At 43.6% G+C, this 19,672-nt stretch overlaps 1 protein-coding gene across 1 annotated transcript in view; it reads right to left on the bottom strand.

Moving 5' to 3' along the window:
* The window catches only part of LOC119179091 (glucose dehydrogenase [FAD, quinone]), a 30,715-nt gene extending 13,781 nt beyond the window's left edge, over window positions 1-16,934 (bottom strand). Inside the window, exons 1-4 of the mRNA XM_075870096.1 lie at window positions 16,757-16,934; window positions 8,659-8,861; window positions 6,651-6,837; window positions 4,970-4,974 (exon numbers count right to left, since the gene is read on the bottom strand). Coding sequence (XP_075726211.1) covers window positions 4,970-4,974; window positions 6,651-6,837; window positions 8,659-8,861; window positions 16,757-16,934 — 573 coding nt within the window. The remainder of the gene's footprint in view (window positions 1-4,969; window positions 4,975-6,650; window positions 6,838-8,658; window positions 8,862-16,756) is intronic.
* Between the last annotated feature and the right edge of the window lie 2,738 nt (window positions 16,935-19,672).

Raw genomic sequence — 19,672 nt, 5'->3', positions numbered from 1 at the left:
CCAGGTATCGATACTCCTGTCCACTGTTCTTCGAAAAAAAATCACCCCATATCCACGTAATGAATTATGATCAGTCGGGCGAAGCTTCAAAGGGTTTTATCGATAAACCGTGAATCATCCCCTGCCCGTGTTCGTCTGTCCATCCATCCGTCCGTTAATGCACCTATTCATTTGTCTGTCTGTCTGTCTGTCTGTGTGTGTGTGTGTGCCTGCCTGCCTGCCTGCCTGTCTGTCTGTCTGTCTGCCTGTCTGTCTGTCTGTCTGTCTGTCTGTCTGTCTGTCTGTCTGTCTGTCTGTCTGTCTGTCTGTCTGTCTGTCTGTCTGTCTGTCTGTCTCTCTGTCTGCCTGCCTGCCTGCCTGCCTGTCTGTCTGTCTGTCTGTCTGTCTGTCTGTCTGTCTGTCTGTCTGTCTGTCTGTCTGTCTGTCTGTCTGTCTGTCTGTCTGTCTGTCTGTCTGTCGGCATGACCATCTTTCTGTATGTCTGTCAGTTTGTGCGTTCATCTAGTGAACACTTTAAGTACTGCCATCTCGCATGTTTACATCATATATTCATCATATACATGTACCACCATCCAGCGGATATTCCAAAGACTTAAACGAGAGGTGGCTGCTACATACGGGAGACGCACGACTCACACCTTAAGGCGCTTCGCCCATAAAAAAATTTTTGTACAAATTTTTGTAAAAAAAATTTTGTACAGGAGCATTCCTGTCCTAGTTGCGAGGCTGACCGCATCAGAGCCCGGTGCTGGTTCAAGGTTTTGCCCCTCAGAGCCAAAACCAGCTGCTTGCGTGCTCTACAGAGACGTGGCCGCGGCTGTACTTGGCGTAGAATTGAATTGTCTCCAGGATCGAAGGCGTTGCAAGCTTTCTGCACCCCACTTTCTTTTGAAGCACCTCAGTGATCGTCTCAACTTTGACCGAGTGACCACCATGTGATGACGCCATGAGATGGCGTAACATTATGTGTCGCTGTATTGACGTTACCAACACGCCACCAGTTTTGACGATGTGAGACGTCATGGTAATATCATGTTCTGACTTCATCGCGCGATATTTGCATCAATTGTATTGACGCTGACGGTCAGGTTTTGCGTTTATGAGGCATCTGAGGCTCTCACCCTAATAATAACTCTTCAGTGAAAACCCCTTCAAATACAAGCGCAACCAGTACAAACCGGCCAAAAAACCCGAATGAGTAGCAGTATACGAAAGACCACATGGCACTCACAAGTAATTCCATTCAATTTATGCAACGCTTCGATGACCACTCTCTTCAGCTCACCTTGGTAGCATGGCTGTGTACCGAAATGTGCAAATTTCGCCTGTGTAAGATAGGCGTGATGAAAGATTTGCTAGCGCTGCAGCGCTCACCGTTGAGCATATTGGCTTGTAGTCTGGAGCAGCCTATAAGAGAAAACAGCTGCTATAGCAACATAGTCTTTTGGAGGGCTGCATTTTTTTGTTCACACACATCATTATTTTGATTGAGCTACTAAACGAATGCTCCCTCGGCGTTCTCCGTTAACGTCGGCTGGTTTCCGGAAAGCGTGCAAATGATGCGAATGCGTCCGCCGTCGGTGTTACCGACAACCTTCATTTCTCCTGAAAATTCCATTACATCTACAAGCTCCAACTGTGGCTCGTTCGCAGACGACATGCGAGCTGGTGCTGCTTCTACGGCACTGCAATCAATCAGAATTTTTCGGTTTACAGACCTATCAAGAATTGTGCCGAGAATGTGCGTGTTAATGGTGAAATGTGGAGTTACAGTTCATATTAGAGGAGCAACAAAAGAATTTTACTCATGTGAAGACTTTTGCATCCACAAGCATTTATCCCTAGTAGCGATTCACGACCAAAAACGCAACTTTGCAACAAATAACTACTCGTTTTATTGATTTGTATTCAAGTATCTAACACGATTAAAAATGGCAGCATATTCACGCAGTGAATGATGGGAAGTGGGGAGAAGCATTCGTCCGTCCATTCGTTCTTGCTTCCATCCGTTCCTGCATACGTCTGTGTAACCGTCCATGCGTCTATCCACCCGTCCGTGCGTGCGTCTGTTCGTGCGTCCGTCCCTGCGTTCGTCCATGCATCCGCGCCTGCGTCCGTTCATGCGTCCATCCATGCATCTGTCTGTGTGTCCGTTCGTCCATCTATTCAGCACTCCAAGTACCACCATCTCGCATCTCTTCATCATATATTCTCCATATAGAAGCACTGCCATCCAGCGGACATTTCAAGGACTAAACGGGAGGTGGCACATGCACACTTTCTTACGGCTTGCGCTTCGGGTTTACTTCCCTCATTTAACCACCTCGAGTTCGTGGTATATACTAGTTCACTGTATTCATTGCTATGCGGCCCAACGCTCGCTAAACCTTTCTAAAACCAAGGAGGTTACACCCAGCGAGTATAACGTAGCACCCTTTCTTGGTCAGATCGTGCTCAATGTTCATGTCAATAGCTGCTAATGGGGAGCGCAGCGTGCGCGTTACCTAAAGGCCGAATGCTCCTGTCTCTCATTCCCCCTTAGCAGCCATTAACATGTGCATTGAGCACTATCTTTTATTGTTCAACAACGCACAGAAGAAATCTCTCACTGGAACCACCTTGGAGGTCAAAATCGTAAGGACCGCTATTTCGGGTATGTGCCACTGGTGGTTACGTACTACGAGGGATGCACAAGCCACGCTATAAGGAGCTTCGCCCTTAAAACAGCTGGCATGCTTGCCAATTTTAACACTGGCAGCGCTTTCTTACACTTCTCCTCATATCACACCCCTGCTCACCACTTTTCACAGAAAGGGTTGACTTCACAGAAAAGACCTACCAGTCAACCGACCGATGCTAAGATTTTTTTAAAATACATGGCACAAATAAACACGCCCTAATTGCAGAGGCACAGACAGCGACTTCACAGAGCACCGTAAAAATTACAGAGGGGAAGGGGTATGCTCCTGTCAATTGCTTGATTTAAAGCAATCAACGTTGCCGTAACCTGTCCACTCACTTAAGTGTTCAACACTGTGGCAATATTTGCTGTTGGGGACGTAGAAGTACCCTACAATATGCAAATTGGTGATTCACATTGCTTCATTTATCTGGCTGTTGCTACAATAGTGCTGTTTGTACCTCGAATAACAATTCATTCAGGTATATTGTGGCCATACCAATGACTCCACTGTGACGTACACATTGGGGCGTATGAATGAAACCAAAATAATATTGACAACCTGGATTTTCACTACGCGCCCCTCAAACACCATGCATGCACCCGCACCCATCCACTCTACACAATGAATGCCTTGTAATATGCTAGCCGTTACATGCGTGGTCAGTATACTTATTTAGACACCTGCGGATATTATACCATACTCCTAAGTGACCAGTCAGTTATGACCTTCACAACAAGTGATTAGTAGTTATGTCACGGTGATTGTGGACCATAATGTATTCACTAACTTTGAACAATCGCAATATTTTCGACCTCCGCCATAATAATTTCATGGAGGGGAACTCACCCGCCTGTGATCTTCCATTGTAGTCAATTATTGGGTAGCCATTTTCCTTGCAGGCTTCCAAGAAAGCTTCGCTCAGACGAGTATGGGAATTCGCGTACACCACAGGTGTTTCCCCAGTAGTACCGCGATAAGATTCTGCATTAGCAATAAACACACGGTATATCTTTTAGAGTTCACCTTCAAGCAATCAACTCGCCCTACATTCATTGCATTTTGAAATGCCAGGACATTTATTTCCTACATTTGTTTAGGAAATCTATATGTACCAAGAAGTCAGAGTTACAGGCCCTGCTATTTGGTTCCAAGGAGGTTACTTTTTCTAATAAAACGTCTTTACTAAAACATACCTTGCTTGATGGTTTGACGTTATGGATAATGCCTGGTCGAATGGCACAAAACGAAATTTGAAGTCCAGACAGAACGAAAATGATCGGCTAGTGTAAGGTTTTGCTGACAATATTTGCATAATGGTTGGGAAGATGTTTTCGCAGGCCGCGAATGCACACCTGCTGCATTGTAGCAGTTCAGTATTTCCTTTTATATCATGCATCATGGCAATATTTCCCAGCTATTTAACATACCCTATTGAAAAACAAACGTACTCCATAACAATCGTGCATTCCACCATCCACCTTTTTGGTGGATAATGGAGCTGCAACTATTCGTGGAACACGGTGTATGGTGGCATATGGTGGAGGATGGAGTGCCGGCAATGCTGGAGCGTGAAAGGGCGTCAGAGCTACTACCATTTTTTTCCACTATCGCCGTCATCGGCCATTATGACCACTACAGCTTCCATCATATCCACTATCGTTTTACACCTATCCAGTATAATTGACATCATGCCCACCCCCGATACCAGCATCCACAAATACCGTATTTTCAATAGTTTCAGACGTTCCGGATTTACTGAATAAATGCTACAGCACTGGCAACTGAAGATAATTACCGTTGCGGTAATATTTCATGAAATATTATGCCTCTCTTTATTAACAGAATAAAACTAAGACGAAAAGATGATCTTACTATTGAATAACAAATGAGTCAATGATATATTCCCTCGATCTCTCCGAAAAATTTTATACGGCACTGAACATATCACTGCTCGTGACTTCATTGGCGCATCATTCTATATCAGCCAGCAGGATCTTGTCTATAATGATATCACAGAACTAACTTTTATTTTCTTAAGTGAATAGGTGGTGATGCTTGCACTAAAAACGTATCGAGACGTCAGATTTGTGCTTTAGATGAGAAAACCCTGCTTTCATTCTCTGCTCATTAGCTTTATTGCGCTACTCACATATTCATAATTCTGGATGGCATTGCAGAAGACAGCTTTTTTACCAGTATGAATTTGCAGTTCATGGTTATGCCGAGTGCTCTTCATATTCTAGCTTCTATTTAATATTCCCTGCTCACTGAATGATCTTCTTTACCTGCCCTGCGAATGACCATTACTCACACTGAGTGTGGCAGGCACTAGTCCTATGTTGTTCCAGGCGTTTGATCAGTATGACGTCATGACCCAAGGCCTTATGTGTAAATTCCAGAACTTTTAGCTATGTCTTGGTCCCGGGGTACACGCTAGAGTTTCTCCTGAAAACGCCCACCACTGAAGCAGCTCACGCAAGCCGCATTGGAGTACGTAGGAAAGTTTTGTACTCTTTCGAATAATTCGACTACACTCACTTGATGCCGTGGTGGGAACGATGGGTTAGCGGACAAGGATGATCTTACAAGACTCGCTGTGGTACACTTTGAAGAGGTCGCACTATGCTCTCTGCTCGCCTTGCACGATTGTGGACAACGCATTTTCCTAAGGTTAATGTCGTAATATGAGCAATATTGCCTTCTAGCAAGACAGCGTTTTAACTTAGTGACACGGAAAACGTACCGTCATGCATTTAGCACCGTCGTCTTTCTGAATACTAAAGGTTGGCAAACCATGTACCTCTTCTCCCGACTCTTTCATGTGCCGTATTACCAATACAGACTAAAGTCATCCATAAACATACGCTATCAAAGGAACAAGGCTTCTACTCATCACTACCTCCCAGATTCGATGCTATAAGTAGGACAGAAAAAAACTTAAACAAAACGTTTTAAGAAGAAAACACGAAATTTGATGCGTATGTTGGGGAAACTTCTTAATAGATAATTAGCACGGATGCGTGTCAAATTTCACTCTTCTTTGGCTAACTACTTTGGCATGTCTACATTACATATTTTGCTGTAAGTGAAAGACATTTCATTAAGTTTCAAGAGAGGATTTTTAAATAAATTAGAACAAAGGGATAGTGCGTACCAATTTAACAACACTGTGTACATGTTGGCCGGAGAATTTTCGCAAAATAACAAATGTTGAATTGTCTGTAAAGGCAACATTTTCGCAAATCATTCTAATACCGCTTATGTCCAACTTCACCTACTTATATTTCAGGTCAACGGTGTCCGGCAATCATACACCCTACCTATCAAACTGTTCAACAGGATAGTGTGCAGGATAAGTGGCGACCACTGCTTTGGAACACTTTACGCAGGTTTGCACAGGCACTTAAAATGAGCAATAACTGCTTAACCATGAACCTACTAATCACTTACAGGAAACCACAGACGTGCAGTTGTCAGCAATTGAAATTCGTTCATGGGCCACCTTAGTGAAACAGCTTTAATTTGTTGGAAGTCAACGCTATTGAACAGCGATTTATTTGGTCGTTATGGTGCACAGTAGGAGAACCTAGTTTTGCAGCGGCATTTAATCCTAAATGATTATGCTGTGAAGCATGCCCAGCACTATACACACCAGTCATCTTGTTTCACTCACGTAAATACTATGTTCTGGCGCCAGATGGTTGTTACTTCTTTAACGCAATGAACGACTATATCCTTAGCCGCAAATGACTATGGACTTAAATCATCCCGAGCATGAATCTACTTCTAAGTGGTTGCCTTAATAAGAGATTGCAATTCCCGTACCGAAGCATACTCAAAGTCCTGTATTGACTCCACAGTGACCGATCACAGGCTGGCCATTCTGTATATACAGCGTCTGCTTGCTCCTTTATTACTTCGGCCTATTATTTCGCTCAATCAAAATTGTTTTACGAGGACACTCACCGTCATGGTCTGGCACTCTCGAAGTTTCTATGTTTTTGAAGTGCGGCAACACGTGGTCGTAAGACCATCCGTTCGCTCCGAATTCGTCCCTCCAATTGTCGTAGTCGCGCCGGTTTCCTCGGACGTAAAACATGAAGTTTACGGCGCTCGAGCCACCCATGGCCTTCCCGCGCGCCCATGGACACCTCTGGAGAGATATAGCGGAAAGCAGTAACAACGAGGTTTCTCCTGGCCTGAATTTTACGCATGTGCGTGGAATGCATTTCCACGTTAGTACAAATGATCTCAAAGAACAGAGAAAAAATAAATGCACTTGTGAACGTATGTGCGAACAGCTGAACTGCGGGTAGGCACTTAGAATTGTCTTTGAAAAAACTTGCAACTTGGAATATTTATTCCATGTTGTTCAAGTAATATCGTGGCCAAGTTAGGTAAAAGCATTCAAACAGCGACGCCTGACAGAATAACACTGTATAGGATTTCCCAAGTAAGAAATAACCATAGGATTACAAGCAATGCCGTAGAAACGTGGTCCGCAAACATCGACCTTGTGGTGTTTTGTAACGTGAGCTGACAACGCACTGTATAAGGCCCTATAGCATATCGCCTCCTTCAAAATGCGACTGCCGCGCTCGGGATCGTAACCGTGATTATCGCGACAGCAGCCAAACATGATGACTTCACGAACACACACATTCCTCAGCATATATGAGGTCAACATTATGAAAGAGACTGACTATATTACATATACAAGCAAACCCACTTTCTACTAACTCTAGTGCTAATACAATAAGCAAAGCGTTTTTTGTTCCGAAATGCAAAAACAATTGTGCAACCAAATCACTATACTGATTTTACACCATGGGCTGTAAGGTGAGTTATTTGGCCACTAAGATCATTTATGTCCACCTGCTTTGTCATCGCAAATAGCTCCACTTCTGTAAACGCTTTCGCACTGACTCACAGTGTCCACGTAGCCGCAGATTTTGATCACCTCGTACCGTGTCCTCATAGCGCCGATACTACCATCGTAATACGCAGGAAAAACTCCAAACACCTGTCTTTCAGCATCACTACGCTTGGACAGGCGTACACAGGTGACATCCTTTAGAGAGGAGCAAGTGACCCAACCTTAATAATGACGGACGGTCGGCGCAGGTGATGGACGTAACGCCACGCGGAAGTTATGTATAAATGTCGCGTGGTCTTGGCCTTGACGTAGGATGTGATGGCGTATACCAAAGCAAACTCTTTATTCGGCACAAATTGTTGCCGAAAAAATTGAAACAAATTACCCCAAACAATGCACATTGTACGCTGATATTGGTGAGTAGAGCTTGAGCCGGCGATAAATTACTGACAAGCACTCAAGCGCGTCAGCATTTACCCATGTATCATCAAAGATTCCAGCGTCATCGCTAGCAGCCGTGTAATTTGCAGAACTAACTGTTCACGAACTAATATTTGTCGAAGAAGAACGGCTATTTGGGCTAGTTGGTTAGAATCCATGGTGCTATTCGTCCCTTTGCGGTAGTCTAGTGGCTAAGATTCTCGGTTGCTGACCCGCAGGTCGCAGGATCAAATCCCGGCATCGGTGGCTGCATTTCCGATGGAGGCGAAAATGTTGTAGGCCCATGTGATCAGATTTGTGTGCACGTTAAATAACCCCAGGTGGTTGAAATTTTCAGAGCCCTTCAACGGCACCTCTCATATCGAATGGTGCTCTTTGGTCGTTAAATACCCCCTATCAATCATCAAATCAACGAACCAATCTTCGCATTGTGCACGCAATCTCATCGATAGGTTCGAAGAATGTCTGTCTAGTTCTGAGACATTCTGGCGCGCTTTGCACAAAGCAGCAGTCACATTGTACGGGGGTGGTATCACAAAAAAATAGCAAAAAAGGAGCACGTGTGGCAATATTGAACATGCCGTTACTACCGCATCTACTGGAATATACTTCATAACACAAAAGGGAAAATTGAACGTATCACAATCCTCTACACACCTGGTCCTTCATAGAAAGGCAGGCGTTTTCTTGCGGCTCAGGCAAGTATTTCCAATCAAATTTGTCACCGATGAGCAGTGGTGCGAACAACGGAACCTGCGCAAAGGCGTCCTCCATGCCTCCGGCCTCGATCAACAGGACCGTTTTGGTTGGGTCAGCAGACAGGCGATTGGCCAGTACGCATCCCGCGGAGCCTCCACCCACTGCAAGATGACGTGAGGCGTTGGGCAGTTAACGAAAGGAATAAATAATAATTTATACTTCCGCAGTCTCACTACAAAATTTTCAAAGAAACACAGTTTCAAACACAGCAATCTCGAATAGAAATGACCTCCACTACAGCGTGATTCACCGGTGGTGCCTGGTGAAGCGACGTGAATGGGTACGGCCTCTGAAAGTGCGTAACAACTATAGAGTTCTTCTGTCAACTCTCTCAACAAAACACTACGAATAACAAGACACGCAAGCCCGGGAAATCTGCCGCAGATTCGAATCGCGTGAAGATGGCAGTGCCTTGCACACAACCACATACAGACGTTCTTTTTCCCGTGTGGTAACTTGCATCAAAAACACTTAATGTTTCTTAAAATTATTCGAAATACACATACAACATTTTGCTTCCGTTTACAAGTCTTAACAACACTAGTGCAACAATAAAAGTGCGTGAAGCTGAGTGACGCTATAATTGAAATTTCTATATATTATTGCATCGACAACAATGCCAATGTGCCAGCATATTGGTGCTTATATGGTATACACTTCATCGGACCAGATTTTCCTATAGCGTCTCTTACGTGAACTCTGTGACGCCAGCAGTGAAATCTCGGCGACCATGTATGTACAGGGTGCCTTGATGCTGTTTCGAATGTCTTAAAAAAACCTTGGGTAAATACCACGCATTGTGGGTCTCGCTTTCATGCGGAAGGCTTGGTGAGCGATTTACAATCTACCTTTTCGGCGTTCAGCCAAACTTTACGATCTGAGTGTACCGACATCCAGTATAGTTATTTCTGTGCACATCGCGGGCTTGCGAGGCATGTCAAATACACTGAAGGTTAAATGGTAACTAGTGCTCTGAAAAGAAAAAAAAACTTCATCAATAACGTTAGAGCACATGCGCCAGCATTATCGAAACTATGTGCAGTTTACAGGAAATCGGTGTGAATATCGTACGAAACTACAATTAGCGCATTGCTCGAGGTGGAGCCATGCTAGATTATAGTTTTCTAAATCTTAGCTATAACAATGCAATGTTTATTGAACTATTATGAGAGCCGAGCTAACACTGGAACCCCAATTGGCCGCAACACGACTTGTCTCTGTATCATAGGAGTAGATATTGCTAGTTATTATTGGTTTCGTATAAAACTACACAAACTTGCACAACATCACTTGACATCGCACCATTATTACGCCTGCATAGCGCCATTGCTCGATTTATATCGGGACCAGATTGTCACATTTGCCAAATTCTATTACCATCCTACAGTAATGTTCGGATACACTAGTTTAGGAAAGTTATGAGAGTACCCAGACGTTAGCGGCTAGATACCTAAGTAGGTAAAAATACCAAAGTGTGTTTGGTTCGCTAACACAGGCTTCGCATTGCTTACTGACCCCAATCACAATAACCTATTTATGAACGTTCTTAGAAACATTTTGGTGCGCACGCAATAGACAAAAAAAAAAACAAGTGAGAACATAGACAGGCATGCCTGTTTGTCTCAAACAACTCGTGATTTCAAACTAACTCGCTGATCTTTCCATACTAATATTTATGAATACATTGAAATCTGAATTTTGGGAACGTTTTATGCCGAAACCAGCGTTTTACGAAAGGTACTATCAGCGTCAAACAAATGACGGACAGTGGAGGGCATGCCACCAGCGCTGTTAACGATCCAGTGTGCGCTGTCCTGCCATCACCACTGACATGTGAGCACATCCGGTATGGCAACGCGATCCTCCTACAGCGCGTTATCCTCACATCTGTTCCAGCTTTCTTGCGGCGATAGCAGTGGCTGGCGTGAGCTTGCACTTAGTGGAAACTATTGTTCGTTTGTCGGTTAAGATGAGGTATTGTATCCCTTGGAAGCAAAATGAAAGATAAGTAGTTGTATATATGTAAAAGACTGCACTGACCTGTATGTCTATTATGTATGTATGTCTGTATTATCAACACTGGATCCTATACGAGCCTTGCCAGGCTATCAGTCCAGATATCTGTATCTGCAATATTGTAGGAGGAGATAAAAATAAAGCACTTACAAAAAAAGCACGTTTCGTCGTACCGCGTGCAGTTCTTTACTCCAGCGCTGCATTGCAATCACCGTCGGGGCAAGAGAAACAGAAAGCTCCAATTGCTCTGGGGTTGGTTTCAAGTTATCGTCTTTGGACGTTGAAAAGCACTGCTCTTATTTTACATCTCTGTTTCTTTTATTTTTGAAGATTCAAAAGAAAAGGATCAATTTAGGCTGAAAATGTCGAGTGTTTAGTTCGGTGAACGACCACGCAGTTTTTCTTTTTAGTGGCATGACGTAAGCCAGCGTCAAAATGCCGTCACTATGAATCGTTCTTAGTGTACTGTTCATAAAATTTACCAGGCATTCCAGGAAGAAAACGCCTCGGTGACCTTCCCAGTGGACACAGGCAGCGGGTGATGGACATTGCAAAAGACCTGCATGCTTATAAAACAAGCAGCAAAAGAGGCACTGGGAATCACGGCTAGATGGATCGAAGGCAACTCAAACCTGGCTGCCAGCACGTCAATGATCATACGCCGACAGCGCGACAATGCGGAAGCTCAGCACCCCAACTCATATCGTGCCCAGACGCTGACAGCGCCACAATGATCAAGCGAAGCAGCACAACTAAATCATTCACAAGCGATTGGCACGTCCATGCTGGAATACGTAGCAGCTGTGAACGATATGCTACGATGCGCAGGTTTCCTGATCGAATGCGTGATTGTTGCAGAATTTTTTATTTTTTTCTTTCTTCCTTTGAAAATCTGAATAAAAACACTGGCAAAAAATGCAATTCAGTGGGGTGGCGCTGAGCTACCAAAGCAAATGTGTATGCTGCCTGCGCTGATTACTGGAATGCGAGCACTGTTTCCTACCGCTTGTGGCACGTGCTCTGCTGCTCGACTTTCATTTGACACTGAGAGTACATAGGTGGTGTATTCCTAACTTCGTCCGATGACCAGGAAAAGCTACAGAAAGTAATTTCACAATTAAATGCTGGATATCCTACCACGCGATTCTCTCATACGTATTCAGCATCCACCATCACCTTTCTTGATGTCAAGCGCAACATCCGTGAACAGAGAACGAATAGATCAAGACAAATAGTCGCATTTTTTGAGCACCCATGCGGCGCACTGCGAAATGCATTCCCCTTCAGCCATGTACTATGCGTCAAGCTCATATGTACTAAACGCGAAGACTTTGCATCTAAGAGAAACAACGTATACCAGAGGGTCAAGCCAACACCACACATACGGCTAAATACTCAAAGATTGACTCGAAGAATTAGCCAGTGTTCTCAACCTATGAAGGTGCCACTTAGAACGTTCAGGGACGCTAAATAAAAAAAAACGTTTATGCACGAGGCAGCGTACGTCGATATGACAGAATGGCGTTTTGGCCCACGGTTGTTGAGGTGGGAGTATTCATTGTCGATGCAAGCACGCCGGAAGGCTAATAAAGAGCATATATACACACACATTTCAAACATGCGCGCATTTTTACTAGGTATTTGAGACACATAGCAGACACAACCAACGAAATGCAACACGAAATTCATTCTAAAAAATGTTTATTCTAAAAAATGCACCCCCCCCCCCCCCCACGCCTAGTGATGACGCTGGAATCTTCGATGCCACATGCAAAAATGCCGACGTACTTTGCCGCCGATCAGATTATTCATGGCCGACGCTTCATTCACCGTTGCCAGTGCACAGCATACATTGCTTCCTGTAGTCCGAGTTATCACTTCTTCGACACAATTTCTGCCAAAGAACGAAATTCGTCTTGGGCACCCGACTACTGATTTCGTCGGCATCACGACTACGTGACAAATTGTGATGTAGTATAGCAGTCGCTTAGCCAAGCTTGTTAGTCAATTAAAAGCCGAATATTATTGAACTTGATATTTACACAGTTGAATTACATGTGAAATGAACCACACTTTGTCTACAGTTCATGGCTCGCATCAATAGAAACACTCACGCATTTAATGTCTCGGCTTTACCATTCGCTTTCAAATGACACTGTTGCGAAAGCAGATGAGGATAAATTTAGACAACTCTTGACCCTACAGCATTAATCGTAACAAATATTCATAATCATGACAATATGCATCGAGCCGTATCACGTCACGGAATTTTTTTTTTTTTGTTGTGCGAGCCATGTGTGAAGCTCTGTGCTACGAATTCCTTTCTACTTCGTTTTCTCGTTTCTACGAGTGCACAAGTGATGTATAGTTTTTACATAACTTATGTGGTGCTCTCTTTGCAAAAATGAGAAGTCTTTTATCATTACTTTCTGAGTATTGTATTCTTAGTATTACTCTGTTTGTTGATAGTTCGTGGCCTATTTTTATTTTTTTTGAGTATTGTTTTCATAATATTGTCTAGTGAGAAGTTGGTGTTATTCTTAGTGTTATCTCGTCATGTTATTCAGTTGGTTTCACCGTCTCGCAAGCACGTTACCACTGCGCTTTTCAGACTCATGTGTCGCATTCTTTCCCATTTCTTTTTGTTATGCTCCCCTTACTCATGGCTCCCTGAGGAGCCTGTAAGGTACTTGTAAAGAAATAAATACAGTTTAGTGTACGTCACCGTATTATACTGACGTGTCAACTTGCGAATATTGTGCGACAATTATGTCCTTATCGTGGTGGGAGTGGTTACACTTGCTCTGGATTTATAATACCCTCTTCATGGAGGGTAGTCTCATCTTAAGTAATTACCTAGTTTGCACAGCTGTCAATAAGAGTGCACTTTATGTTAAGCGTCACATGTCAAATTAGAACTGTCAGAATCCTGCAGATGCGACATAGATAACGCATATGTGGATTACCTTTCTTTAATTGTCTACGTCTGTCCTGATTCTGAGAGTTGTAACGTGTAATCAAAATTGCATGTGGCTCAGAACTTCAATTCATTGACAGAAGTAATTGGCCGACATTTCAGAAATCTGCAATTAGGATTCAGTTTAACGTATCTCATGATTGTGACCAAGACTGGGAAACAAAGTGTTAGTGAAAATGTGTTACCCGCGGTGGCTTAGCCGTTGGGTATCACGTTACTGCACTCGATCGCACTGGTTCGATTAGCAGCCATTCTGGCCGAATTTGCGGCCATTTGCGGCCAGTTTGTGGCCAATTAGCGGCCATTTTGGCCGAATTTTGACCAGGGCAAAATGTGAACACAAATATGTTTATCTTGCGGTGCACGTTAAGTACCCCATTTGGTCGAAATCAATCTTCAGTCTCACATACGCTGCACGTCATATAATATTGTGGTTTTGACATGTAAAACTTCATAAATTATATATTACCATGCTTTACCGCATGCACTACGCAGTATGTGACGTATGCTGAATTGTCCTACACTAAACTTGATGCTTATTTATATTGCTTGTAGTGTTGATGAGCACTATAAGTACCATGCAAAACTAAAAAGCCTGTACTTTTCATCCAGAAAACATTAATTTTTGATGTTCAGTCTAAGGTGTTCAATAAAATGGACTGTCTTTTGAAGAACTTATTCAATTTATGACAAACAATGCACAAGAGTATAGGAAGAGACACACGAAGGTATACTGTGTATCGGGCCAACACCGAGGGGTCAACAAATTACGGTGGATCGCTCCGTGATGGGATTCGGTAGAACACGAACGTAAAACGTGTCCTTACAAAAGTATGTTCATGTTTACTGTAAGCGTGCTCGCGCAATGTCCATTGGTGTTTAACAGCAATAGCACCGCTTGACGTGCATCCATTCACGTTGAAGATTAGTCATACACCTCCGTTCAGATGACTAACGCCAATAATTAATGATTAAACAAACCTTTATGGTCATTGCTGCCTATGATAGCTGTAGTAGTTAACGGTAAGAACGTATCCAGAGAAAGCGACGCCACTGCCAGAGAAACGTGACTGACCAGACGCTGAATTTGAGATACTCGCGGCATGTTGAAGTCATTGAACACCACACAACGCACGTCACGTCGTCGCTTTGGGCGGCCGCGTCTATTCACCGGAGAAGCATGAGTAGAGAACGCTGAGTTAAAGCAAGCGGGCGTTCGCATTGATGGATACTATATGAGTGGCACTTACGCTTGGTGTAAGGTCTTCACAAGTGGGTGTGTTAAGGCTTTGACTAAACTGCACTTATTATATTGGAAACGTGTCGAATGGAAAGGACCCTTAGAAATGACGTATTGAACGATGTAATCGCGTATGTGACGGTCACGATGCGGTGCTGCACTTTACCTAGAACGCTGAGAAGACAGTGGTAGACAAAAAGGGCTTATATCTTAAGCCTATGAAGCATATGCCTATAGAGCTGTGCATAGCATAATCAGCATGTATGGTTGCGAACCGAGAGATCATGGGTTAGACGCACAGTTACTGAACTCCTTTTCTTTGTTATCTTATGTTGCGTATTTTCTCCACGTCATTCTCGTCACGGAAACACTTCAGTGAAATCTTGTTGGATCCCGGTGTAAAACACTTTCGTGTTAAAGACAGACGGTACTGTAGAAATAAAAACAAAATAGCACAGTGCGCATTTCTGCCACCAATGGTAGGCACAAGCAATCGCACACCACTAGCTGAGGTCGGGTAGAGCTTGGCTGTCCGGCACTGCCGAAGGCGCGCAAAAAATTGCCAACAAAATGGGTAAGTCCCCATACTAACATGTTGGGAAGGGTGGTTCACATCCACTAACGAAAAACATGGAGATGGGTGAAACAGTCACCGTGTTGAGAAAGATTTCTTCGACGAGGCAACAACGATGTAAAGCGTGATACCGAGCTTGCAGGGAAGGCTGTTTCTACTCCACTAACTTCTTCGCGAAACTGCGAAAATGCAATTTGCCCGAAGGTGTGACTTTTCTTCTTCTTAACCTTTCTGTTCTTCTCGTTTTCTCGGTTTTTTTTTACTACCACAGGGTTGTATGTTCTGCTGCTTTTGAATACATCAAAGCAACAAAAAGTTTTCCGTGTTAGTCTATCGTTATGCATATTCTTGCTTTGTAATTTGTAATTATTCCTACCAGGCAACATTGATGGTTTGCCCGCTTGCGCGTATTTACTTAATCTAAGATTTATCTCTACACTAATTTTTTCAGGTTGGTTTTAGTTCCACAGTCCATTACTTAAGCTCCCTGCCGCAAGGTTCTTCATTCATCCCCCATTGTGGGTGAGCGCCATCCTTATGAGGTAATCATCATCATCATCATTACGATGATCAATTCTTACCCATGAGTCCAGTACCATTTCTTTAGTAGGGAATGGTATTTCAGCTTCACTGTCATAGTTGACAATTGGTTTGACTAGCTATTGCCATCTTCTCTGTAGACTGGTGGAGAATGATAGAATTCACTGAATTTTCTTGACACATGCCCTTTCATGAAAGACCTTACCTAGTTGACATACCATGACGACAGGAGACGCTGACAAGCAGAAACCCTAGGGTGCTTCAAACCTATTGTAATTCCCAAAGCGAATAGGGCAACAAATTTACACCGTTCTCCAAAACAAGGAATCATGTCGTCACTCGGTGTGCACATGCGCAGCCTCGCAAAACCACAAATTTGTCGTGATTAAGGAGAGACGCTTATTCGCTGGCCCTCATCGCGAGAGAGGCAGCGGGTAGAGCGACGGCTAAGTACAAAGTCGATTTGCTGAAGTAGCAACACAGGCCGTTCCTCCTTCGCCCCTCACCCCACCTCTTGAGTCTAGAACATCTATCTATGTTCGCCAAACAGCACAACTGTTTCTTGGGCCGGTCGCTTTAAACATCTGCCTCAGCGATGGAAACAAAAGGTTACGTAAAGTATGCTACAGAACAGCGTCTCTTTACTTACCAATTACGTAGTCGTAACGGTCATAGAGGACGCGAGTGTCGACGGCGAATTCCGTGGGCAAGTTTACCAATTGAAAGATTGACACCAGAATGCCGAGGAAAGTGAACAGGGGTTCGAAGCCAAAGGTAAAAAAGCTTAGTAAGTTCCCCAAGGTGTCCCAGAAAAAATCGAGAAGCATCGTTTTTCGATCGATCGGCTGCGAACAGCACGTGCGGCACACCTGCTTGCGAAAAGGTAACTGCTTGCGAGCGCTCGCCGGAAGGTGACCACGTGGCCGCTAGCTATTACCGATGACTGAGCGGCCTTTCTGTTGTTGTTGTCATGTTTTTACATCAAACGTTTTGCTGCTTACGTCTGAAATAGGCACACTTTCGAGCTCTTCCTGTGGTGAGAGCAGGAGCAACGTATCCAGGTGCTGGCATTGCGATTATTCAAAGTTTCGGGAAAAATAAAATTCTACCAAACAGCACCGCAGGCACGCGGACGCCAACATCAGGTATAATTTTTCTAGTGGTATATAAGATCACCTGTGGCATGGGTTACAGTGGTAAACTTGTCTTTCTTCTGCATGTTTTTGGTGAAATCTAATCCTACTTACCACAAGTGCAGATGCCTAATCCAGGAAACGAGTGATATGGGTACATGTTACCACTTTTACATAAACCAATAGGACAATCAGGCACAGTTGTTGCAAGTATTATGAAACCAATGCCAATAATTTTGTTCTTTCCCCGAGAAGCAGTGTATCAGCTGATTTGTGTGGAACTCAGTCTTACTGTCAAAAATATATATCATCCAAATAGTCACTGGTACGAGTAATTATTAAGCAAGCTGAATTCAAAGTGCTTCATTGTGGTAGGAATTCATATTTGAATTGAATTTTAAGACCCCTAATTTAATGTTTGTCTTAAATATCAAGCTACCCTTTAGGTACAATAGTAATGAACAGATAATGGTGCCATGGAAAGTTGTGTGTTAGTTCTCGTTATTATTGTTGTGTAAAAAAGAAAAGGAGGCCTTGAATTTACACTTTTCTTCATTTATAAGGGCCAATGTTATGAGGCACGGCTTTTCCGTGCGTTTTGCAAAGCTTAAAATTTTTCGACTGAAACAGCAACGAGCAGTGACAACCACTGCGTGATCGGCTTCCATACCAACTGTGATTTTCTCAACTATTAGCATCATAAAACTACCACAAAGCTCAAATAGTGCCACGGTGGTCAACGTGACTCCTCGGAAGACAACGAGTCTCTATAGGTTCTATTCCGAAACAATTTCAAGTACTAGTGTAGCTAGTACCTAAAAGTAGAGCACTTCCTTACCACAGGGAATTTCTAGGCAGAATTGCGAGTTGGGCCAGTTAGATGATGTTTATCGTAGAATATTTTACAGCCCTACAGGTTACAGACAGACAGAGCTGTGTTCCTTCTCTGTCTGTGTCTAACCCAGTGGGCTGTAAAATATTTGAAGGTGAACTCCTAGGCTTGACTATGCCTGGAGCTGTCCACGCGTTTCTACCGCGTACCTAACCCGTAATCCTAGGTTTAAGAGACCGATGCCTTATCCAGTAGGCCATGAGGGCTGTATGGAGCTGTCGAAGTTTCTAGTATTGCGCGATAGTGTCCGTAGACACAGTTAGCAGCTTGAATGACGGTGCGGACACCAGCTATTGCAGAAAAGGCGTTAAAATTATGCCGTGAATCAGAAAAGAAATAAAAAGGAGGCTTTTGAGCCGGAATAAAAACCAATGATTCTCTGTGATAGTCAACGCCAGACCGCTCAGATGAAGGATGGAAGACCTCGTCTCTCAATAGCCTCCCTGGCCTGCTGAATAGCCAAGGTTTGGTCTTCTAGTTCGGATCTGCGCAGCATTGTACGCCACCACTCCCAGAGAGGTTCTGGGGAGTCTGTGCCTTTCTCGACAAAACTGAAAGTGAGCCAAGAACTAATATACTCATTCTGCTCGTATCACTATATTCAAACGCCATTTTGCGGTCTGTTGTGATTTTTTTCCTCGATGCTTCGCTCCTTCTTTAGTGTTTAAATTACGGTAGGGTGGGGTGCCACTGAACTTGAAATAGGTGCGGTGAGAAATATTACAACGGGTTCTAAACCACTGCTCCACCTTACGCTGTGACTGTGCCTTGTAATCAGCACAGGTCTGGTGACAAAACTGCGAATAATTTCTGAGAAATAGGTAATAAATAAAACATTCTTGGTTGATATTTGCCAATTTACCCTTATGTCTGGTGTCCCTCGTCAATGCATGCAGAAAGACTTCAAAATCTAAATTGATAATAGCAGCGTATCAGGTGTTTTCTTTCATTAAAAAGGAGGCTTCTACTGCCTTGATAGCGCTGAAGCAACCTAGTTCCATCTACCATTCACTTGGAAGAGGTCACAACGCGAAAAAGCGTGTTCCGCAGAATGATCGTTTCTTGCATCAATAAAGAAAGCGGGCGTTTTGAGACACAATCAAACTCATTCACTCTTGCGAGACGCGATGTCTTCTTCAAGATGCGTAGCAAGTCGCGCTTTCGATGGCAGCCAACAGGGCACACAGCATATTCGCGAGGGGTTTTTTTTTTTGTTGCTACGTAGGATAATGAAATATTATCGTAGAGCCTTTTGAGTTAAAGCTCGCTCTGTTTTACTCGCATATCATTCGCCAGTATTTTTGCACTTCAAGAATCCCGTAAATTTGCACGTGGGAAGCCCCATGGGTTTCTCAAAGTGACATTACTTAAACATAGGGTAGTTTGTCCTCCGCCAAGAAGTGCTGCTAGGTAGAGTGCAAGTGTTGTTTCAGAGATTCGAAGATGCACTTGCTCCATGATAAGCACATAGCGGAAGTTCCAAATGCCATCCTTCACTAATGTTGATGGATAGAAACAATGTTGATGTTGATAGAAACAA

The sequence above is a fragment of the Rhipicephalus microplus genome, chromosome 7 (assembly GCF_043290135.1).
Source record: "Rhipicephalus microplus isolate Deutch F79 chromosome 7, USDA_Rmic, whole genome shotgun sequence".
Lineage (NCBI taxonomy): Eukaryota > Metazoa > Arthropoda > Arachnida > Ixodida > Ixodidae > Rhipicephalus > Rhipicephalus microplus.
This window is presented reverse-complemented; position numbering and strand designations above follow the sequence as displayed.